This window comes from Vitis vinifera, chromosome 14 (genome assembly GCF_030704535.1).
Source record: "Vitis vinifera cultivar Pinot Noir 40024 chromosome 14, ASM3070453v1".
Lineage (NCBI taxonomy): Eukaryota > Viridiplantae > Streptophyta > Magnoliopsida > Vitales > Vitaceae > Vitis > Vitis vinifera.
In genome coordinates this window covers 28696112-28721390 of record NC_081818.1, presented here as the reverse complement: position 1 = coordinate 28721390, position 25279 = coordinate 28696112, and the positions used below count along the sequence as shown (strand labels likewise).

Here is a 25279-nt window from a genome sequence, read left to right as displayed (position 1 = left end):
TTAGTTTTGTATTTAAACAATAAATAGTTTTTAGTAAAATAGGAATGATAATATTATATTGCAATCACAAATTTATATATATATATATATATTTTATAAAAGTTATACCATTTTACCCTTTATTATGGAAATATGGATATAACATTTTACCCTTAATAGCTCTTAGATACTACTTTAATGTACTTTAGGTACTGCCTTAAGGGACCTGATTTTTTTTATAAAAGTTATACCATTTTACCCTTTATTATGGAAATATGGATATAACATTTTACCCTTAATAGCCCTTAGATACTACCTTAATGTACCTTAGGTACTACCTTAAGGGACTTTAGGTACTACCTTAGTTAAAGTTAGGGTCTACATTTCCCAATCATTAGACCTTCCTTTATGACCCTTAGACCATGCCATTATGTGATTTTTTTTGTGTGGTCAGGGGTTCACCTTTGCTTATTTGAGACCTTAATAGCCCTTAGGTACTACCTTAATATCCTTCAGGTATTACCTTAATTTACCTTAGGTACTATCTTAAGGGACCTTAGGTACTACCTTAATTAAAGTTGGGTTCTACCTATCTCAAGGCTTGGGTCTTCTTTTGTGACCCTTAGACTCAAATAGTGATCAAATTAATATAAGAAATCTATGAAAAAAAATTAATAACTTTATTGTTTATTTTCTATATAAAATCATATCTTTTTTTTTTAAATTTTGTTTACTAAAAATATAAGCTTCAAATTAAATAAAATTTAATACGGTTGATTTATTAACAAGTCTAAATAATAGTAAAAAATAATTTTAAAATCAAATAGTTAACCAATTAATACCATAAATTTTTGGATAAAAATTGATTTATTCTATTATTTATTTATGAACATAGTTATATCATTATAATTTCTTTAACTAGAAAAATAGACTTGAAATCAAACAATATTTTTTGTTGAATTTATTTATATTAAATAATACTATTAATCATTCTTATTTTTAAAATATTATTATTAATTTTTAATAAAAAAAATCAATTATTATTTTACAAAGATGTCAATATCCATATTTCTATAATAAAGAGGAAAATAGTATAATAAATTCATTTTAAATAATATTATTAATCATTATTATTTTTAAAACACTGTTATTCTTTTTTAATAAAAATCAATTATATCCACATTTCCATAATAAAGGGTAAAATGGTATAACTTTTGTAAAAAAATATATATATATAAATGGGACAATTGTCTTTTGGACCCAACTATACTAAAAAATTAAGATTTGGCTCATGAAAGTTGCATAATTAATGGAGAGGATATAAAATATGAAAAGATCAATATACCCTTCAAAACTATTTTTTATCATAATGTTTGAAAACTTTTTTATCTTATTTTTTTTAATAATTATTCTGAAAATTTATTATTTTTAGAAAACTAATTTTTTTAAAAAATATATTATAAAAATATATCATTTAAAAAAAAATAAATTTGACATATTTTCAGTTATTTTTTATATACATAATTTTTTTAATATATAAGATGTTTGATTTTTAAATAATAATAATTTATTTTTATTTTTTTGGAAAATAGTTTATTTTTTTCCAAATCACTAAATTTTATTGAGGTTTGCAAAAGAAATATAATTTAAATTAATGTTTTTCTACTCTTTTTTTTTTTTTCATAGTCAATAAATGTCATTTTTGGAAAGATAAAAAATCCTTATCATTCTTTTCAATTTTCACACTTTCTCTAGGTCTTGGGTTTAAATAGTGAACTTATATAGACCAAAGCTTAATTTTTGGGCCCAACTAGGTCGAAACACAATTATCCCTATATAAATTTGTGATTGTAATATAATATTACCATTCCTATTTTACTAAAAACTATTTATTGTTTAAATATAAAACTAATTTTATTTTCAATAAGAATTTTATTAAATTTAATTAATATTATATATTGAATTATGTTTAAAATTTAATTAATATTATATAAATTTAATTTACAATGTTTTTACAAAATCAAAATAAATAATAATAATTTTAAAAAACAATGCATCCAAATAACATTGGGTTTCACGAAGTTGGGTTTTTGATAAGGAGAATAGGAGATGAATTTTTTTTGTTTGGTTCAGTGCTCAATGGAGAAAATGAAGAAAAAGAATGTTGGAGTTTTGTTTTGCTCTTTTTTTTTTTTTTTTTTTTTTCTCATGTGGGCAGGTTAGCTGGAGTCTTGCGTGGCAAAGGGAGGACATTCATAAGGTTTTCCTCTTATGCTAGGTGATTGGGGTCCCAACCGAGCTCACATTACGTTAGACAGACGTGACCTCCTATCACGCCTCCTCTTTGTTGACACATGGGTGGAGTCGGATCTCTCTTCCAACTGCACCTAATGGGTTGGTGGAAGCTTCTCTTCTAGCTGTATCTCATAACTGCCAGAAGGGGACTCTATGTTCCTGGGAAAAGATGTCTTGTCATTCTGTCTGGATGTTGTTCGCTAGCGCTTAGGTAGTCGGCTGTGAGAGGGCTCGATGATGATACTTGGGCTCGCAACTCGTCATTTTCTTCCTTAAGTCTCTTTGTCTCGCAGAGCAGGGACTGTACCTGTCGTTCACTCTCTTGCTAGCGTTTTTCCATGCTTTCAATCCAGTCAAAGTAGCTCTCACTACCCATAGATGACGATCGACTTCTAAAGGGTGTTGACATCCTTAAACGTTCCCATAGGCGATGCCAATGTTGGTGCAAAACCAACCAGAGTCAGATCCGTTTAAATTAATAGAGATTAGACAACCTTCCTCCCCACGTTGTGCTTCTCAGAGCTTTTGCCCAGCAATGATGAGACTAGGTGAGCTTACTACCTGTACAAAGGATGTCTGGACAGATGGTTTGGGCACGCCCTTCCGAATCTTAAGTCAGGCAGAGATAGTTCAAGCTCCTCAATTGAGAGAGTGAATATGCCAGTTTATGTGCACGTACCTTGTTTGTGTTTTAGGAAGGTTTTATAGTGTTGAAGAGAATGTCATTGTAGTGCTGACTAAGCACTTTGATCTTCTCAGTAATGATGATTGTCTTGCAGGTGGTAGAGCAATCATTACAGTTTTGGACGACTGACAGGTGCTGTCAGATGATGTGTCATGATGTTTGACCATGCAGTCGCCTATCCCTTCAACCTGCTGGTGGTATGGGGTTGTGTGTATTAATCAATTGACATGGATTTGAGGGCTAGAAAAGATCCCATCAGCCATTCCCATGCCAGATGTGAATAATTACATATGTCAGTAGGTCTTGAAGTCTTGATCGGGCGGTACTGTTAGTTTGGGGAGTCCGGTTTCCTTATGTTAATCAACCCTATAGGGCAAATGCTTCTTTATGCCTGATATCGGGTAGAACTGGCAGTGGTTTGGATGGAATGATTCGAGTGGTTGCCATGCCCCACGGTCAGCCAAGGTGCCTTCCCAGCTGGAAAAGAGAGGCACATGGAGATGAGCCCCCATAAAACTTAGTATCTTGGATACGGCGACAACTTGCTATTCTTTTTTAGTTTACTTAAAGTCTCAACAAGAGACACATTTCCTTAAGCATAGACGGATGACTAAAACAAGATGGATGGTAATATAATATACTTAATTATTTTTCTTAAATTAAGAGGTCTAGATGTGGGTTACATTTTCTTCAATCATTGCATGTCCGACATCTGTTCAAGTTTATTGTTCGCAGTTTTAATAATTTAGCTCAAAACAAAAAGGAAAAAGTGACGTCAATCTTGAGTTTTTTAATAATTATTTTTTATAAATTTAAAATAATGAACTTACCACATTGGCATCTTTGGCGAGCCAAGAGCAAATGGCACCAATGCAGTTCTGGTTTTTGTCAAACCACCCTACTTCAAAAGTCAGTATCTTTGAAAACATCATCTTCTCCACCTGCTTGGTCAAGTGTTTTCCCATGGCTGCAAAATTGTAATGTTGGTTGATATTTACTAGGAAGGAGAACACAACCAATGCAATGAAACAAAGCGTATATGTTCTTTTTTTTTTTACTGATTTCGTCATGCTCAGGCAAGAAATAAACCGATATCATCGATCCCATTACGAATGCGTACACCGGCTGAACCATACCAAACAAGATTGCACTCAAACATCCCATGCTAGCTTGTTTCCACTCAGGAAGGTTCATTGCCAGCAATCTCCAGAACGACGACACCGGAAAGTCTTGCTTCGTCATAGTGGCTATTTCTCCCGCAAGTCGGCTTGGTGTGTTTGAGTTGGCGAAACTCGAGTGGCTGACCACGGATAGACTACAAATACTGGTGCTTTGGAGATCCAAACTGGTTGAGATCGCTGCGTTTGAGGAAATCTTGAAAGATGAGGCCTCCGATGACTTCTCAGTTTGTTGGAGGCAAACAAGTTAAGTGTAGAGTCTGTCGTCGTTCTGGATGAGGTCGTCTTTAGAGTCGGTCTCCATGATCTGGCCATTTTGGACGACAACGATGATGTTCGCGTTATAGATGGTGGAGAGGCGGTGGGATGATGATGCTAGTGCGACCAACAACCGCTTTGTCTAGGGCTTCTTGGACAACTCGCTCCGACTCGGAGTCTAACGCGTTGGTTGCCTCGTCGAGGAGGAGGATTTGTGGGGCTTTGATGATGGCGGGTGCAATGGAGATTCTTTGCTTCTGCACTCCCGACATCTGAACTTCCTCACCTGCACACGTGCTTATCATATTTTATTTATTACATTACTTTAGATTTCCAATAATAATAATAATAATAATTTTGAAAGACATTTTTAATGTTTTTCTAAACTTGAATTCTAAGGGTGAACATGAATGAATCACTTAACGTTTCATAAAATCTACATAATATAATTTTAAATTAATTATTGGTTAATTATGAATTAACTTATGATATAATGAGTGGTTTTACCATGAACCTTGAAAAAATGTTCACATTGATTTTCTTAATCAATAATAAAATTATAGAATATTATATGTGTATAAGTTAGTCTGTTTCATAATAATTTTAGAATACGTTTATAAAACTTTTAATACTTGAAAATTTTTAGAATATTTTATGAGATACGTCATAGGCAATGTTTTCTCTTATGGTGCCTGCGAACAATGTGGGCTCTTGACTCACTAGTGCGATGTGTTTCCGTAGTACTCTAAGGTGATAGGACCTTATATTTTTGCCGTCGATATAGACGCTTTCTTGGAGTGGGTCGTAGAATTTTTCTACTAAACCAATGATAGTTGATTTGTCGGACCCACTCTGTCTTACAAGTGCCGTTAATTTTCCAGCTTCTATATTGATTGAGAAGCTTTTAAAAACAAGTACATCAGGTTTGGCTGGGTAAGCGAAGTCCACATCACGAATTTCAACTTGACCTATTATTTTTTTGGGTTGGTGACCATCCGGATCTTTGGGTTCTATTCGTGTGTAGCAGTCAAGGACTTTGAAAACCGAATCAACCATGTCTGACCATTTGGTGATATCACTGGTCATGCTTCCGACATCGGTAATGACACGACCGGTGCCTATTAAGATCATCAATATCTCAAACAATGCTTTTGATGAAATGTAGCCTTAAGAGATTAACTTGCCCCCATACCAAAAATCCAAAGCCTAAGTAAATGTCACGAGGCTTTGGGAGGTCCCGAGTCCAATCCCAACAAACCATGATTGACGAATACTTTCCCATAAGGCCTATGCCACCTTAAACATATTTAGGATTCGGGCTTGGGATTAAAAGACTGTGATGGTTCGGAGATTAGATACCGCTTCGACTGCGAGCTTGCTGCTTTTTTCTTGGGCCTTGATAGCCTTAGCGGACATGCTTTTGAGAAGCACCCGTTTGGTGTAGTAGTAGACTATAATGAGCGGTTGAACCGCTATCATCACCACAACAAGTCTCCACTCGGAGTCTAACGCATTGGTTGCCTCGTCGAGGAGGAAGATTTGTGGGGCTTTGATGATGGCGGGTGCAATGATGATTCTCTATTTCTACCATCTTGACATCTGAACTTCTCTCTCCCCCACGTGCAGATGTGCTTATCATATTTTATTTATTACTTTAGTTTATATTTCAAATAAAAATATTAATTTTGAAAAATATTTTTAATGTTTTTCTGAACTTGAATTCTAAAGGTGGACATGAATAAATCACTTCATGTTTCATGAAATCTACATAATATAATTTTAAATTAATTATTGGTTAATTATAAACTAACTTATACTATAATGAGTGGTTTTGCCATGAACTTTGAAAAAAATGTTCACATTGATTTTCTTAATCAATAATAAAATTATAGAATATTATACGTGTATAAGTTAGTATGTTTCATAATAATTTTAGAAAACATTTATAAAACTTTTAATACTTGAAAATTTTTAAAATATTTTATGAGATACGTTGTAGTCAATGTTTTCTCTTATGGTGTTTGCAAACAGTGTGGGCTCTTGACTCACTAGTGCGATGTGTTTCCGTAGTACTCTAAGGTGATAGGACCTTATATCTTTGTCGTCGATATTGACGATTCCTTGGAGTGGGTTGTAAAATCTTTCTACTAAACCAATGACAGTTGATTTGTCGGACCCACTCTACTCTACAAGTGCCGTTGATTTTCCTGCAACTTCTATATTGATTGAGAAACTTTTAAAGACAAGTACATCAAGTTTGGCTGGGTAAGCGAAGTCCACATCATGAATTTCAACTTGACCTATTATTTTTTTCGGGCTGGTGACCATCCGGATCTTTGGGTTCTATTCGTGTGTAGCGGTCAAGGACTTTGAAAACCGAATCAACCGCGTCTGACCCTTTGGTGATATCACTGGTCATGCTTCCGGCATCGGCAATGACACGACCGGTGCCTATTAAGATCATCAATGTCTCAAACAATGCTTTTGATTAAATGTAGCCTTGTGAGATTAACTTGCCCCCATACCAAAAATCCAGAACCTAAGTAAATGTCACGAGGCTTTGGTTGGTCCCAAGTCTGATCCCAGCAAACCATGATTAACGGATACTTCACCGTAGGGGACCTTCCTATGCGACCTCAAACATTTTTAGGATTCGGGCTTGGGATGAAAAAACTGTGATGGTTCAGAGATTAGATACTGATTCGGCTGCGAGTTTGCTGCTTTCTTCTTGGGCCTTGGTAGCCTTAGCCGACATGCTTTTGAAAAGTACCCGTCTGGTGTAGTAGCAGACTATAATGAGCGGTTGAACTGCTATCATCACCACAAGTCTCCACTCGGAGTCTAACGTGTCGGTTGCCTCGTCGAGGAGGAGGATTTGTGGGGCTTTGATGATGGCGGGTGCAATGGCGATTCTCTACTTCTACCCTCTTGACATCTGAACTTCTCTCCCCCCCATGTGCAAATGTGCTTATCATATTTTATTTATTACTTTAGTTTAGATTTCAAATAAAAATAATAATATGAAAAATATTTTTAATGTTTTTTTTAACTTGAATTCTAAAGGTGGACATGAATAAATCACTCGACGTTTCATGAAATCTACATAATATAATTTTAAATTAATTATGTGTTAATTATGAACTAACTTATGCTATAATGAGTGGTTTTGCCATGAACCTTGAAAAAATGTTTACATTGATTTTCTTAATCAATAATAAAATTATAGAATATTATATGTGTATAAGTTAGTATGTTTCATAATAATTTTAGAACACATTTATAAAACTGTTAATACTTGAAATTTTTTAGAATATTTTATTAGATACGTCGTAGTCAATGCTTTCTCTTATGGTGCTTGTAAACAGTGTGGGCTCTTGACTCACTAGTGCGATGTGTTTCCGTAGTACTCTAAGTTGATAGGACCTTATATCTTTGCCGTCGATATTGACGATTCCTTGGAGTGGGTTGTAGAATCTTTCTACTAAACCAATGACAGTTGATTTGTCGGGCCCACTCTATTCTACAAGTGCCGTTGATTTTCCTGCAGCTTCTATATTGATTGAGAAGCTTTTAAAGACAAGTACATCAGGTCTGGCTGGGTAAGCGAAGTCCACATCACTAATTTCAACTTAACCTATTATTTTTTCGGGCTGGTGACCATCCGGATCTTTGGGTTTTATTCGTGTGTAGCGGTCAAGGACTTTGAAAACCGAATCAACCGCGTCTAACCCTTTGGTGATATCACTGGTCATGCTTCCAACATCGGCAATGACACGATCGGTGCCTATTAAGATCATTAATGTCTCAAACAATGTTTTTGATGAAATGTAGCCATGTGAGATTAACTTGCCCCCATACCAAAAATATAGAGCCCAAGTAAATGTCATGAGGCTTTGGGAGATCCCGAGTCCGATCCCAAAGAACCATGATTGACGGATACTTTCCCGTAGGGGACCTTCCTGTGCAACTTTAAATATTTTCAGGATTTGGGCTTGGGATGAAAAGACTGTGATGGTTCAGAGATTAGATACAGCTTCGGTTGCGAGCTTGTTGCTTTCTTCTTAGGTCTTGCTAGCCTTAGCGGACATGCTTTTGAGAAGCACCCGTCTGGTGTAGTAGCAGACTATAATGAGCGGTTGAACATCTATCATCACCACAACAAGTCTCCACTCGGAGTTTAACGCGTTGGTTGCCTCGTTGAGGAGGAGAATTTGTGGGGCTTTGATGATGGCGGGTGCAATGGCGATTTTCTACTTCTACCCTCTGACCGAAATTTCTCTATTGTACCAAAATACTTAGCCTTTTTACGTAGTAACTCTGGTCAAGAAAAACTAGAGAAAGAGTCACTACGACTTTTGTAGTATTCCGGGTATCGTTCTCAAGGACTGGCTTATGAAAATTGTCAATACTAGAATAAATGAATTGTTTTTGTTTAAATCCTTAAGTGAAAAACAATATGTGAATAATGTGAAACTAAGTAAAAGAAATTGGATTAATAAGAGAAAATGAATATTGATTTTAAATTCAATTGATTCAAGTTTGGGGTTTTCCACAATCCAACCTAGGGTATAGAAATTATAGAAAACAAGGGTATTTTAAGTAATATGATCTTAGGGTTTTGGGATCCTTGGCCACTCGCGATCAAGTTGGGTTCTATAACTCAAAATTGCATCTGAAACCTAATTTTTCATTTTTCAAACAGATTCCTAAAACCATCAAATGAATGAGATTGATTATCAATTTAAGATTTGACTTTTTAACCCTTCCTACTCCTTATAGCTTTGTTTAGGGGCAAATAACGGTAGGTAAGACGAGGATAACTAATGATCAAGAATTACCAAGAATCACTAGTATCAAGTAATAACCTACCGTATCATTCCCTAAACGAACTCACAAGGATAGGATAAAAAAAATGATAAATTGTCACCCAACCAATAATTAATCTCATTGTTAAAATAATTTACCCATTGTCCTTATAGGTTTCCTAACCCTTAGGTTTTCATGCTTCAAGCCCCAAGTTGGCTCTCAGCCTCTCATGGGGGTGATGTCACATTCACAATCCATAATAGGGTAAAAATCCATAATTTGAATCAAAAGAAACTAAAAACAATATATTCAATAAAGAAGAAAAAGAAAACAAACCAAAGTTCTCGTCTTCTTCCACTTTCAATGTCAAACTTTCCAGAAAAAAAATCCAAGATGCCTAAAACCTAGAATTGAGAGAGTTTATATAATATCCTCAATTACCTAACATGTGGCACACTCTCATTGGCCACTTCTTACAAAATAATTTCCTAAAAATGATTAAAAAATAATAAAATTGTGATTTCTAGTCGTGTGGGGTCCACCTAGGGCGGATGGAGTGCTTTAGATGCAATTCCCGAGGTAGAGGAGGCGGAACATCAAAGTGGCAGTGGGTGAATTCGAAATTGGTGTCATTTCGAAGTGGATTTCGAATTCATAAGTTGAATTTCAAAATCATTTCGAAATGACCCTCCAACTTGGTGCAGTTGTCTTCAAATGGTCATAACTTCTTCATTTCAGCTCCGATTTGCAAACCGTTTGAAGAGTTGGACTCCTGACTTCCCGAGCTTCGAAACGATATATAGTGTATATATATAATGGATTCCAGAAAGTGCTCCAAATTTATCCTCAAAATCAGAGTATATAATGCCATTAGATTTTTGAGTTCTAAATTTCCATGCAGCTAAATCTTGCTTCATGTCTCATTTCCCATGCTTTCTTGCCTTCTTTCTTACTCCATAATGGTCGTTTATCATCCTCCAACCTCATGATATCCTTGTTTTTCCTTTCCTTACGTTCATTGAGTCTTGACTCACTTATTTCCTCATTTAGCCATTTCTTGATCTTTCAAAATCTAAAGTCATTCAATTTGCACAATTTTCTTCCCTTGAACTTGAGATAAATCTCCAAAGTATAGATTAAACTCATGGCTAAGGCCTTAGCATTGATTTATGTCAAGTTGGGTGATTTGAATGTCCTTTGGTGCACAAATCATATCGAATATGTGCCATCAGAGCACATATTTTGGCTCCAATCACCCTCCTGACATGTGAACTCCTCTCTTCCCCATGTGCAGATGTGCTTATCATCTTTTATTTATTACTTTTGTTTATATTTCAAATAAAAATATTAATTTTGAAAAATATTTTTAATGTTTTTCTGAACTTGAATTCTAAAGGGTGACATGAATAAATTACTTGATGTTTCATGAAATCTACATAATATAATTTTAAATTAATAATTGGTTAATTATGAACTAACTTATACTATAATGAGTGTTTTTGCCATGAACCTTGAAACAATATTCACAATTATTTTCTTAATCAATAATAAAATTATAGAATATTATACATGTATAAGTTAGCCTGTTTCATAATAATTTTAGAACACGTTTCTAAAACTTTTAATACTTGAAATTTTTTTATCATTCAAGTGCTAAAAAACAATTAAATAAAAAAACTTTTAATACTTAAAAAATGTGCAACTTTGTACGTGAGCGGTGTGACTTGAACGCATCCAACCCAAAAACAAACCAAGGCTTATTACTACACACATGCAATGTGCGTGCAATTGTGATTCTCTGCTTCTGCGCTCTTGACATCTGAACTCCTCTCTCCCTTACCTGCACACGTGCTTATCATCTTTTATTTATTACTTTACTTTAGATTTCAAATAATAATAGTAATTTTGAAAAACATTTTTAATGTTTTTCTAAACTTGAATTCTAAGGGTTTCATGAAATCTACATAATATAATTTTAAATTAATTATTGGTTAATTATGAATTAACTTATGCTATAATGAGTGGTTTTGCCATGAACCTTGAAAAAATGTTCACATTTATTTTCTTAATCAATAATAAAATTATAGAATATTATATGCGTATAAGTTAGTATGTTTCATAATAATTTTAGAACACGTTTATAAAACTTTTAATACTTGAAATTTTTTAGAATATTTTATGAGATACGTTGTAGTCAATGTTTTCTCTTATGGTGCCTGCAAATAGTGTGGGCTCTTGACTCACTAGTACGATGTGTTTCCGTAGTACTCTAAGGTGATAGGACCTTATATTTTTGCTGTCGATATTGACGATTCCTTGGAGTGGGCCGTTGAATCTTTCTACTAAGCCAATGATAGTTGATTTGTCGAACCCTCTCTATCCTACAAGTGCCGTTTGATTTTCCAGCTTCTCTATTGATTGAGAAGCTTTTAAAGACAAGTACATCAAGTCTGGTTGGGTAAGCAAAGTCCACCTCAGGAATTTCAACTTGACCTATTATTTTTTCGGGTTGGTGACCATCCGGATCTTTGGGTTCTATTCGTGTGTAGCAGTTAAGGACTTTGAAAACCGAATCAACCGCGTCTGACCATTTGGTGATATCATTGGTCATGCTTCCGACATCGGCAATGACACGATCGGTGCCTATTAAGATCATCAATGTCTCAAACAATGCTTTTGATGAAATGTAGCCTTATGAGATTAACTTGCCCCCATACCAAAAATCTAGAGCCCAAGTAAATGTCACGAGGCTTTAGGAGGTCCCGAGTCCGATCCCAACGAACCATGATTGACGGATACTTTCCCGTAGGGGACCTTCCTATGTGACCTCAAACATTCTCAGGATTCGGGCTTGGGATGAAAAGATTGTGATGGTTCAGAGATTAGATACCGCTTCGGCTGCGAGCTTGTTGCTTTCTTCTTGGGCCTTGATAGCCTTAGCGGACATGCTTTTGAGAAGCACCCGTCTGGTGTAGTAGTAGACTATAATGAGCGGTTGAACCGCTATCATCACCACAACAAGTCTCCACGCAATGATCAGACCCATTGCACAAGCGATGATCAAAACTGAGAAGGTTTGGACAACAAGTGCCATTCGATCACCCACCAATGATCTCACCTACTGAAAAAAATCACAAATAAACTTAACGTGATGTGCATGCAATCAATGTTATTAATGTTGTTGGTCATGTCTCTAGGCCCATAGGGTCACCCATCCCTTAACCTTGATTGAGTCTGCCCATGGCCGTCATAAACTCTTGTAATCATTAACCACAATCAGTGATCAATCAATCTTAATTAATTTATTAGTGATTAACGTGTTCCAATTGTTTAAGCCAAAAACAAGTCACCATCTAGGGAAACCACTAGTTCATTGCAAAGTAAAGACATAACATTAGAGATGACTTTATCGTGGACATTCCCAGCCATAAATTTACTAATTTTTTTAAGCACTAAAACAATGAAGGTGGCTATGCCTTTGAACCAAACTTAGTACCCTGGTTACGGCGACAACTTGCTATTCTTTTTCAGTTTACTTAAAGTCTCACAAGAGACATCTTTCCTTAAGTATAGAGGGATGACTAAAACAAGATGGATGGTAATGTAATATACTTAATTATTTTTCTTAATCCGACATCTGTTCAAGTTTATCATTCACAATTTTAATAATTTAGCTCAAAACAAAAAGGAAAAAGTGACGTCAGTTTTGAGTTTTTTAATAATTATTTTTTATAAATTTAAAATAATATACTTACCACATTGGCATCTTTGGCGAGCCAGGAGCAAATGGCACCAGTGGAGTTCTGGTTTTGGTCAAACCACCCTACTTCAAAAGTCAGTATCTTTGAAAACATCATGTCCTTCACTTGCTTGGTCAAGTGCTCTCCCATGGTTGCAAAATTGTAATGTTGGCTGATATTTACCAAGAGAGAGAACACAGCCAATCCAACGAAACGAAGCGAATATGTTCTGTTTTTTTTTTCTTCTTGATTTCATCATGTTCAGGCAAGAAAAAAACCGATATCATCGATCCCATTGCAAATGTGTACACCGGTTGAATCGCACCAAACAAGATTGCACTCAAACATCCCATGCTAGCTTGCTTCCACTCAGGAAGGTTCATTGCCGGCAGTCTCCGGAACGATGGCACCGGAAAGTCTTGCTTTGCCGTAGTGGCTATGTCACGACCCAAATTCCGGGCGACCCAAAATTTGGCCCGTGACCCCAGGTCAAAGGTTTGACCCTAAGGGTTTCTCCTATTCCACGTTGGCAGTCAACTAAAACACTCTGAATTTTTTTTTTTCCACATATAAGTCCCATTAGGTTCTCACCAACTAAAAATATTTCAAACCTTACTCAAACACATTAAGATTTAATAAACATCATTGCATTCCAAAATAAAATTTCATAAAAATCCCCTTAATCAAATTAAGGTCTTATTTCATTATCCATAATTCACTTATTACAAGGTCTCAATGCCACAAACACAATAAAAATAAATAAATAAAACACATTCCACTAAACCGCTCCAGGGGCATCCTGAAGTCCTCCCTGTCCCACTTGTGGATCCTCAGGAGTGATATCTGCATCTAAAAATATATATAAAAAAAAAGGGTGAGCATTTCCACATTGCTCAGTAGGGTGCCTAACACCCAAAGGGTTAATGGGGAATTTCTATATTTCAATAACCCAAACACAACAGTTTACCAATATAAATCAAGTCACACAATTTAACATATAACATTATACTCAATCCCACAACATCCAATCATTAAATGAATACATATGAACGTGTGACACACGGTCATACAATGCTCTATCGTTCTCGGGCTTTCACCGAAGGATACGTGTCCGCACCCAAATATACTCCCCATTCGGAGTCTTTCCGGGGTAAACTTTTGGGTCTTTCACCCTAGGGATCTCTCTCCCTTCTTAGTTCGCCTCACACGGGCTTTCACTTTTCATCACTATTTTATTTTTTTTCATTTCATACACTTTTCACAATTTTTTTTTTCTTCATACAACCATAATGCAAATGAATGCCACGAACTCCAAAATTCCTCAATAATTTCAACAATTCCAACATTTTCAATAACCCAATAAAATAAAATTTTCACATTAAAATTCCCGAAAATATACCAACGAATTTTCGGAAATTCACACATCAATATACTTGAATTTATATCACAATTTCAAATTTTTTCAATAATTCTAATAATTCCTAATATTTGAAAATAACTAATTTTTCACAATAAAATTACCACAAATATTCCAATCAATTTTCAAAAATTCATAAATCACTAGATTTGAAATCTTGCCCTAATTCCGGAATTTTCCTACATTTCTAACAATTTTTAACACTTAAAATAATTATTTATCAATTACAAAGAATTCCGGAAATTACAAAAAAAATCCAGAAAAAAATCCCAAATCATTCTAGAAAATTCACACAACATCACAATTACCTACTTAACTCATAATTATCAGATTTATAATTTTTTTCAATGAAAAATACATTAAATTTGAGTTTTAGGGTTAGTTTTCCCCTATCACAAATCTGAGAATTGACCCGTTAAAAATGAAATCAGCCATCGTAGACTTGTTCCTCTAGTCGAATAGAGCACTTCCTCCGAATTTGGGCTGAAACAGAGATCGTTTGGCCATCCAAACGGCCGGTCAAAGATCCGGCGAGAACCCCAAAATTCCACAGCCGCTGCTTCTTTCTTCTCCCCGCGTTCTGCCCTTTTCAAAAATTCCTCCTTTTTTTTTTAACAACAAAGGCTTCCTACCACCAGCCCATATCTAAGCCCAATCCATTTCATATCTTTTTTTCTTTTATAACCCATTACCTTAAACGGCCAATATTCAAAGCCCAATGAATATTTTTATTTTATTTCTTTTATTTTATTTTCTTTTGTTTGTTCTAATTGTTTTATTTGATTTCCAATTCATTTTTTTTTAACATACAAATTTATTTATTAACACCAATCTAAAACTAATTTTTCTCAATTTTATTATTCATAAGTTTAATTTAATTTTTTTTATTAATTCTAATTAATTTTTAATTAATTCATTTTTTTTTTCGTTTTCGTTTTTCGTTTCCGAAAATTTTCAATTTCTAAAATCTTAAGAAATTTTCTACCCTAAGGCTGACATGACATAAAATTTCAACTCGTCTATTTGACCGACACAATAAAATGAAATTCACCGATCCGAAATTGACACGTGTTCTCCAAACACTTTTCTTTTTGACTTTTCAACCATCACACAAAATAAGACTTTTCAAACTAAAAATGCTAACGTGTCATAAAATACCCGGTCATTACAGGCTATTTCTTTGGTGGGCTGGCTTGGTGCGGTTGAGTTGGCAGAACTCAAGCGACTGACCAGAGATAGACTGTGGATGCTGGTGTTGTGGAGATCTAGGTTGGTTGAGATTGTTGCGATTGAGGAAATTGCGAGAGATGAGGCCTTTAATGACTTCTCAGTTTGTTGGAGGCAGACGAGGGACGTGTAGAGTCCGTCGTCATTTTGGATGAGGTCGTCATGAGAGCCGGTCTCCATGATCTAGCCATTCTGGACGACAACGATGATGTCCGCGTTGTGGATGGTGGAGAAGCAGTGGGCGGTGATGATGGTGGTGCGGCCAACGACCGCTTTGTCTAAGGCTTCTTGGACAACTCGCTCCAACTCGAAGTCTAACGCGTTGGTTGCCTCATCGAGGAAGAGGATTTGTGGGGCTTTGATGATGGCGGATGCAATGGCGATTCTTTGCTTCTGTGCTCCTAACATCTGAACTCCTCTCTTCCCTACCTGCACACGTGCTTATCATCTTTTATTTATTACTTTACTTTAAATTTTAAATAATAATAATAATTTTGAAAAACATTTTTAATATTTTTCTGAACTTAAATTCTAAGGACAAGCATGAATGAATCACTTGTCGTTCTATGAAATCTACATAATATAATTTTAAATTAATTATTAGTTAATTATGAACTAACTTATGCGAGTAGTTTTATCATGAAAAATATTCACATTGATTATCTTAATCAATAATAAAATTATAGAATATTATACGTGTATAAGTTAGTCTAATTTTAGAATACGTTTTCTAAATTTTTTTTATCATTTAATTATTAAAAATAAAAAATAAAAATTCTTACAACGCTATAAAACACATTCTTAATATGATATATTTTAAAGCGTATTCGTCATATGATATAGTATGCAAAAAGTGATTTCCAAGAATGTGCGAAACCAAAGTTAGTAGCTAAAAAGAAAGGAAAGAAAGGGACAGAAAACGAAAGAGGAGAGGTGCAGGACGCGACAAGTAGAACGAACCTGGGTATCATACCCCTGAGGCAACTGACAAATGAAATTTTGAGCATTTGAAGCTTTGGCAGCAGCAACCACCTCCTCCATGATAGCGTCCTCTTTTCCGAAAAGTATGTTCTCTTTAATGGTGGTTGCAAAAAGTGCTGGTTCTTGGCTCACTAGGCCCATCTGTGACCTCACCCACTTGAGCTGTAACTTATCAATGGCCACCCCATCAAGAAGAATCTCCCCACCAAGTGGGTCATAAAACCTCTGCAACAGAGATATTGCTGTGGTTTCCCGCCCTTGGTCGTTTCCTCGGTGTCGGCAATGAGGTTAGTTAGTTCAAAAAGTCTGAAAACTCTTCTAGTAGCCTCGAAAGACAAACCAACTATTGCTAAAATCCATGCTCTCGCGATCTTGACTGGGATCTTTGGTCATGGAAACTCCAATGCGAAGCTAATACTATACGCTCGACTGGGCCACATCGAATCTGCGCGCCAAGTGTTTGACAAATCGCCTCAATGTGGTGTAGATGCTTGGAGTGCTATGATCATCGCATATTCACGAAGAGGTGCGATGTTTGAAGCTTTGAGTCTTTATCATCGGATGGCGTCAGAAGGGATTAGACCCGATAGCTCAACTTACACTGTTGTGCTGAAGGCGTGTACGAGGTCGTTGGATTTGAGGAGTGGCGAGGAGACTTGGCGCGAAGCGATTGATCAAGGGTATGGGGATGATGTTTTTGTTGGGGCAGCGGTTCTGAATTTGTATGCCGAGTGTGGGAAGATGGACGAAGCGATGAGGGTGTTTGATAAAATGGGTAGAAGGGATCTTGTTTGTTGGACAACAATGATAACCGGGTTGGCACAGAATGGCCGCACCACCATCATCATCGCCCACCGCCTCTCCACCATCCGCAACGCGGACATCATCGCTGTCGTCCAGAATGGCCAGATCATGGAGACCGGCTCTCACCACGACCTCATCCAGAACGACGACGGACTCTACACTTCCCTCGTCCGCCTCCAGCAAACTGAGAAGTCATCGGAGGCCTCCTCTCTCGCGATTTCCTCAACCGCAGCGATCTCAACCAGCCTGGATCTCCACAGCACCAGCATCCGCAGTCTATCTGTGGTCAGCCGCTCGAGTTCCGCCAACTCAAACGCACCAAGCCGGCCCGCCGGAGAAATAGCCACTACGGGGGAGCAAGACTTTCCAGTGCCATCATCCGGAGACTGCCGGCAATGAACGTTCCTGAGTGAAAGCAAGCTAGCATGGGATGTTTGAGTGCAATCTTGTTTGGTGCGGTTCAGCCGGTGTACGCTTTCGCAATGGGATCGATGATATCGGTTTTTTTCTCGCCTGAGCATGAGGAAATCAAGAAAAATACCAGAAATCAAGAAAAATACCAGAACATATTCGCTTTGTTTCGTTGGATTGGCCGTGTTCTCCCTCCTGGTAAACATCAGCCAACATTACAATTTTGCAGCCAACAAAATCATGAATCATGTGAGACACAGCAGCATTGAAAGAACCAACCTTCGCTAAGAACATCTTGAATCACGAGAGTATCGTTGGAGATGCTGGTGATGACCTCTGCTGTGCTGGTCACATGCGAATCGAAATAGCCCACGTCCTGCCTCAGCACTGCTTTCAGATATCTAGCCCTCATCCTTGTGGTTTGTCTCTCTGCTGTTCTTGACCAGCAATAACCCTCTGAAAATCAAAACAAAACGAGCAAAGTCCAATATTCAATCTCTGACTCAACCTTGGAAAAAACACAAAAAAGTAAAAACAAAATCAAAGTAAAACCCACCTAGGAAACAAGCAACCCATGACCCACAAGCAATGTACAACAAAGTCACTGCATTATATCACCCAAAACCCCAAATCCCGGTTAGCTTAGTTATACATACACCCCTGTGTATACATAAATAGATAAAGAGAGAGAAAAACAAAGGACCTCGTTGATTTTATCAACGAAGGCATCAGCAGCAGAAGTTGAGGAACTTCCGATATTATTCATAATCTCGCTGGTCACATACAAAACCACTGGCATGGAAAACCCATCACCCAGAGCCCCGAGGAACCCGAAGGCCATCAACCACAAATCTGCAGCGTCGGCATGCATGAAAATGGACCGTACAGAGCCATTGCCTCTTCTTCCTCCCAACCATCTCCCTCCCAGCCATTGCTTTTCTACTTTCTACCGTTTGCTTGCTTCCAAAAAACGTTTTTGTCCTTTATAAATACTACTGCGAGAAGAAATGAATGGGAGCGATGGGTATATATAATAGAAATGGGGAGAGAGAATTGTATTTGATGTTGTATATATAACCAATTTATTGTTGTTTGAAGAAACCTTCACTTTAATTAGCATTTTTCACACTATCCTTTAATCCTATCACATTTATTTGGCATTATCAAAAAAAGATATGAAATATATTTGATGTCATTTAATTGATAGTTAACCAATTTATTGTTATTTGAAACAATTCACTTTCATTGACATTTTCACCCTATTCTTTAATCCTATCACATCTATTTGGTATTATTGAAAAGAGATATGAAATATATTTGACATTATCGAAAAGAGATATGAAATATATTTGACGTGATTTGATTGAATGGTTAATCAATTTATTGTTCTTTGAAGAAACCCTTCACACATTTTTTCTCGCTATCTCTTAATCTTGTCACATCTATTTGGTATTATCCAAAAGAGTTTCACCCGTGGCCAACTAAGATGGTGTGTTCTTATTGGAACACAAAGCGTGGATAGGAACTAATTTTGATAAGGGAGTTGTTCCTGGCGTTATATAAGTTCTTGACCAATCCCCATCTAATCAACTAATCCAAAAAAGAAAAAGAAAAAAGAAAGAAAGATAAAGGCAAGATCAGATCAAAATATTGTTGTGGTTGTTGGATCATTATGCAAATGATTCACTATTATAAGCATAATGTGTGATACTCTCACATATTGCTTTTATTGGATTGGTCAACAACTATCGTCTCAGTTGGAGAAGAAGTAATTGTGGTGGACAGAGCTTCTACAGGAAATGCATTTGCACTTGTTGCTGACTCATGCACTTGCATTATTTACACCCAGAATTTTCTTTTCATTCCATGGCTGCAGCTCCATGGAAGCATATGAGTTTTCTACTGTCTCACCCAGAGATTTTCCATGGACTGATGAAGAATTTGATTTTCCTTTATTGCAGGCGTGGAAAGGAGCATAGTGTATATGCTTTTTTCAAAGCTTAAGTAGAGAAATTCAGTCCATAAATAGGAAGTTAGGAACACTTTTTTTATGCATTTAAAAGAAGAGCACTGTATGCTTTTTCAAAGGTTAGTAGTTAGTTGAGAGGAAAAAAGTGGTTTCACTTTATTATAAGGTTGACGGATTCTATATCTGCTTCATTTAATGCCACTTCTTAATTTTGTCATAATGCATGTGCCTCATGCAATACCTCTTGAAGCTCCATCCTGACTAAGCTTTTAAGAGAAGAAAATAGAAGAAATAGAAGATCAAACCATATATAGAGAAATGAGGTGCTCTTTTGTTTGTAGCCTATTAAGATGATGTTGATTTGGTTGAAAAAGTTTATTTGTTCTAGAAGCTCTTGACCCTTTATAGTTTGATAAAGATGATACGTATCACTTTTTAGGGATATATTTCCTTACTTACCTCTTTCTCTTACACCACCAGCATATTCTCATAATTGATCGCATTTCATTTTTTTTTTCTTTCTCCTAATAGATATTGTTTAATTTAAGCAAGCACATGAGCCTTGTGGGCTTTTTTTCACCACCTTGTGTGACTTGGTGCTCAAGGGAATGTGGGCATTGCGTCCATTACTCATGCAAATAATTGGGCTTGGCCTGAGCCCATAGATCTATGCTGAAGCCTTCACCAGGGGTCATGGAATGTATGTTGGGCTGGGCTCCCCTCAAATTTGGCCCACGAACTTTTATTTATATGTGGTCCCGGGGTCTGTTTGAAGCGGGAACGGGAGCTCAAAGCCAAGCACCATTGATGGCGGGAACTGATTCACGGAAGCAACTCCTAACCCTAATTCGGGACTTCGCTGCTGAAAAATCTCAAGGAGGTGAAAATAATTTCTGTAGTGTTGTTTTTGGTGAGAAAATGTAGGAAAAAGAAAGAAATAAAAACTCCATTGAGTTTTAATTTTTTTGGAAACAAAACAAGAGAAGAATCGGAATCAAAATTTTATTTTCTTTTATTTTTCTTACAGTTTCTCAGCAACCAAACAGCAGTGTTTTTCCACCGAAAACGGAGAGTAGTTGTTATTTTTATATTTGACATCAAACCCTTCCTGGCTGCGAGATATGCAGAACGGAGAGTGGAGAGCCTGAAGAAGCGAATCCAGGAGCTTCAATCTGAGATGGATATAGCCAATGCAGAGCTCGAAGAGTCAAAACGCTCCAAGGAAGCTGCTGAGCAAGAGCTCAAAGGCTACGAAGTTGAATTGGCTATGAACGAAGCTTCAATTCAAACTCTAGAGGTTTGTTGCTCTCTAACTTATCCTGCTATTGATTGGATTTCTTCACAAATTCATTATATTTTGTTGAATTACCTATTGATTTCTGTTTAAATTACTTATAGGCAAGAAATGCTGCGATTCAATATGAGGTTTCGATGGTTGGATCTGATTTGGGGATTCTTAAGGTATTCATAGGTTTTATTTCTGGCGTTTTCTCATCTGATTAAGATTCTTCTGTTTGATCTTAATCTGTTACTTGTTTTATACTCTTATGTTGTTTTTACATACTCTATTCTGGGAAATTATCCTTGGGTCATGCAAAGAATGAAGAAGGAGCTTTACGGTACAGATCAGTCATCATCGTTTTGATTACTTGCTTCGGTTTAAAAAACATCGTATGTTTAAAAATCAAACGAAAAATTATTTTAGTTTATTATTAATGCTTTTGTTTTGTTTGTTTGTCTGCGGTCTTTTTCTTTCTTTCTTTTTCTTTTTTTAAATTCTCTATGCAGAGACAACTTTATTAAACAAATGATGGAGTTAAACACAAAAATAAGGTTCGTCTCCTCAATTAAGATATTAGTATTTTATTTGCTTAATTTGGCATATAATGATGAAATTGTTTCTTTGTGGACTTCAGATGGTCTAAAGGCTCTTAACTTACTATTCAAACTGTAGAACAGAGTCTTTACTTAGTTGTTCTAAACCATCTGAAAATCGTATTAGTAGATTTTGATAGCTCAGATAATCTTTACTGTTTAAATTTATAATTCTGTGTGTAGTGACCTTGAAGATTCAGTTTGTCCTGACAACCTCCTAAGAATTGCAAAAATGACTTAAGTTTTATTGGCTTTCCTACCTTCGATGGGTTTCAGTTTTGACACCAGAGGAAACCTACTTTTGTATGGCCAAGCCCCATGTATAGTAGTAATTAAGCAGTAAAATTGGATTCTTGAATATGTGATTGCCAAGAAACTTGTACTGGTTTCTCTAGCATGCACTTGCAAGTTGCAATAGCTGAGAACATGATCCCAAATCAATGCTTATAAAACATGACTTAGAGACTTGCTTTTGAAGCATCAAAGCCTCAAAGACATGATAGAAGTGAATGAATAAACTCCCTTTAAATGATAAATATGTTGTGATGAAGTCCTCTGCTATTAGTCAAGGCACTGGAAAGTAGAAAAATCAGGGAGAGTTAACCAATACTTGATAAAAATTAGATTGGCTAGAAAACAGACAGCCAGTGGGTCCAGAAAAATGAAGAGAAAGATTGAAGTGGTTTTTGCTTATGACTAGATACAGAGTGAGGAAGACAAAGAAGGGAAAATTATCTGGCAGATTACTAGTGTCGCCTGACTCATTGAAGCGTTTTTTCCTAACTGCTAGATCAAACAGAGCGAGGAAAACAAAGAAGGAAAAATGATACCTGACTTGTTCTATAAAATGTGAAAGTGATAAGAAAAACACTTAGGGCAAGGTCTTATTCACGTACTACCATATAAAATAAGTACTAGGAAATTTGAAATAAAGAATAACAAAAACAAACAGCATGGAAGGGAGAGATATGATTGCTTATACCAGTTCTATCACTTGCATATTTCCTTAATAATTCTAGCCGTGCAAGACATGGCTCTCATGGAAATAATCATAGTAAATGATAAATATCTTAATACAAATATCATAATATTTGATTTACTATGGTGCAGTGATCAGAGTGTGTTCAAAGCATTATGAAATGTGTATTGGTTTCCTTTTCTCCTTTTACAGGCTAGTTGAAATGGGCTGTACTTTTTTGGATTTGAGTTGTGCATTCGGGTATTACCACTGGGAAATTATGGATTGGTTAATTTTTAAATTGCTAATGCAGGAGATTTCAGGAGACAACTGCTTCTACTCTTCATAAAGAGAGTTGCATTGCAACTTCATCAGATAATGGTCTGTTTTTATTACTTGATGTGTGTGTTTGCATGGGAATGTTCGTGGGCACAATGATATGACATTTTTTACTTGGAAATTGGTTGTTTGAATGTGGCAGTAAATATGAATTCTTAACTTAGTTCAGGTTTGAATGAACTTGTTTACAGAGTCAATTATGCAGCAACTCCTCTGCAATTTGTTGTTGTAGGAGGCATATACATGAGTGTTAACCTTGACTTTGCAATACTGGTTGCATCTAGCTCCATCTAATTGGACTTGGAGGCTGTCAAAAAATACCATTTTGTCCAAATAATAAACTTAGTGGGATCTGAGTGCAATAGTTGTCTGATCCGTAATCAGATCATCATTAAATCTAAAGCCCTGAGTAAATTTCTGGTTAGCATTACCCTCTTCATCTTTGATGCCTCGTGGAATATATGTTTTTGTTGAGTTAGAATTGTGATTGTGATTGTGATTCTTTTAAAACTTTTCTTCTGCTTGTTTGTGAAACCTAGAGTATTGTAAGATAGGTTACTTTCAGAAGCATGTCATAAAGTTTGTAAGTATACTTCTATGCATTTACTGCAGACATACACATGTATGATCAATTTTTATAAAGTTTGTGGATGTACTTGTATGCATTTATCTACAGATGTACACATGTATGATCAATTTTCCTTGTTTGTGTTCCAGCTACTATACCTGTGATTGAGGATCTTTAATAGATAAATGAGATCTTTCCAGTTACTTAATTCTACAAAATTTATCCCACTTCCTGAATGACCAAACTTTGATCGAGTTAAAGTTCAAAACCTGATACCTGTCAAATCTTTTTGTATATCTCACATTTGACTGTGTTTTGATCTTTAGTAAGCTTCCATGAAATTCCATAGATGATATCCAATATCAGGATAACTGATTGAAGCTGAAACAAAGTTTGAAAACCTCCTAAAATATGAGTTCTAGATAGAATTCTAATTGGAAAATATCTGTCAAATATTACCAAAGAGGCATGTGGTTATTGTTAGGTAAATGAAGAACCTTAGGACATTTTTGGCAATCTACACTGGATTGCATACGTTGAAGATGGCAATACAGTCTGCACTGTGACTGAACTGTACACTTGGTCCTGTTTCCCCTCTTCTTCACTGTATTTGATCCTTTTTCTTTCTCCTCTCTTTACAATATCTGCCACTATATATTAGGTCTGTATTTAGGTATGTGTTTATGCAATGTATTCTGGTAAGTCAATTTTAACATGCTCTTAAAGCAGGCAACAAACTTGTGAATGAGCAAGATGCTCAAGTTGCTTTAAGAACTCTTGAAGATAAACTTGCCCATATAATTTCTCAAACGAACATGGAAGAACAAGAATATCAGGCAGAACAAAATATTCATAAGCAGGTAAGAAATTTGTCCATTGCACATCCTAAAACACTGTAATAATGCAATTGTCAGAAGGCTTGATGTTATAAATTTGATTAAAATACCGTCAAGTCCTTTTCTTTAGCTGATGAAATTATTAACATTTTCCCTATAAAACGATCTGAAAAAGTTAAGACTGCTCTACAACTGCTGCAGCTCCAGCAAGAGTTGATTAATATTGAAAAGAAGGTGACTCTGATGGAGGCAATCATGAAGGAAACAAAAGAATTGCAGGAATTAACCAGATATCCTTGTCTACATTACATGCTACTGATTGAATGACCACTGATTTGACATTGAGAAGATGGAGGAAAAGAATGGAATGTATGGAGTCTCACAACTAATTTCAGTTGGATTGGTTGTTGAAATTTCCAAAATTCCTTCTATTCCTGCATTTCTTGCAATCAGCCAGAGTTTAGTATCCTATTAACAACTTATTGAATATTAATTATGCTGGTCTGTACCTGTCTTTGACTCAAAACAAGCAGACTTCTGAACTAGAAGAAACTTGTGCTTCCCTTGGTGAGGAGTTTCAGAGAAGGTGCATGTGTCCCAATTGTGAGCAAGACAATGTTGAGGCCTTGGGAGGAATTCTTTAGGCAAATGAGGACAATTGAATGGTTGGATGTGAAACAAATAGGACAATTACATTTGAAGTGTTGACCTTCTCAAATTTGTATTGTAAGTGGGAATTTTGATGGACATATCTCTTGCACTTGTTGTATGGCTGCAATTGGCTCTAGAAAATCAAGCTAAAGCCCTGTGACAAAAGGTTGCATTTTGTCCAAAAGGTGAGACCGAGTATGTTAATTGTTTCAAACTGACTTCCTGTTTTGATGCTTCAATCAGATCAGTTCATCTAATTTCCCACAAAATTCTAAGAGCCTAGTTGCCTGATCGCTCATTAC

General features: G+C 36.0%; 1 protein-coding gene and 3 pseudogenes across 1 annotated transcript; 1 reads left to right on the top strand and 3 right to left on the bottom strand.

Moving 5' to 3' along the window:
* Nucleotides 1-3932: 3932 nt before the first annotated feature.
* On the bottom strand, nucleotides 3933-6814 carry LOC109121546 (ABC transporter B family member 15-like; annotated as a pseudogene).
* A 264-nt stretch (nucleotides 6815-7078) lies between these two features.
* LOC132255090 (ABC transporter B family member 15-like) lies at nucleotides 7079-11060 on the bottom strand (annotated as a pseudogene).
* A 307-nt stretch (nucleotides 11061-11367) lies between these two features.
* Nucleotides 11368-20006, bottom strand: LOC100854915 (ABC transporter B family member 15-like; annotated as a pseudogene).
* Nucleotides 20007-20515: 509 nt separating this feature from the next.
* Nucleotides 20516-25246, top strand: LOC104881681 (uncharacterized). Its single transcript, XM_019225242.2, has 8 exons — nucleotides 20516-20630; nucleotides 20878-21047; nucleotides 21149-21211; nucleotides 21350-21369; nucleotides 21539-21583; nucleotides 22897-22964; nucleotides 24220-24350; nucleotides 24528-25246. The coding sequence occupies exons 1-8, from the start codon at nucleotides 20558-20560 to the stop codon at nucleotides 24651-24653; spliced, it is 696 nt and encodes a 231-aa protein (XP_019080787.1). The 5' UTR covers nucleotides 20516-20557; the 3' UTR covers nucleotides 24654-25246.
* The last annotated feature ends 33 nt before the right edge of the window (nucleotides 25247-25279 follow it).

What these genes read in the sequence shown, in the direction of transcription:
- LOC104881681 (XM_019225242.2), top strand. Translation starts at nt 20,558, where the DNA reads ATGGCGGGAACTGATTCACGGAAGCAACTCCTAACCCTAATTCGGGAC. An exon ending in AATGAAGAAGGAGCTTTACG is followed by an intron (nt 21,370 to 21,538) that starts GTACAGATCAGT and finishes TTCTCTATGCAG; the next exon opens with AGACAACTTTATTAAACAAA. An exon ending in AACAAAATATTCATAAGCAG is followed by an intron (nt 24,351 to 24,527) that starts GTAAGAAATTTG and finishes CAACTGCTGCAG; the next exon opens with CTCCAGCAAGAGTTGATTAA.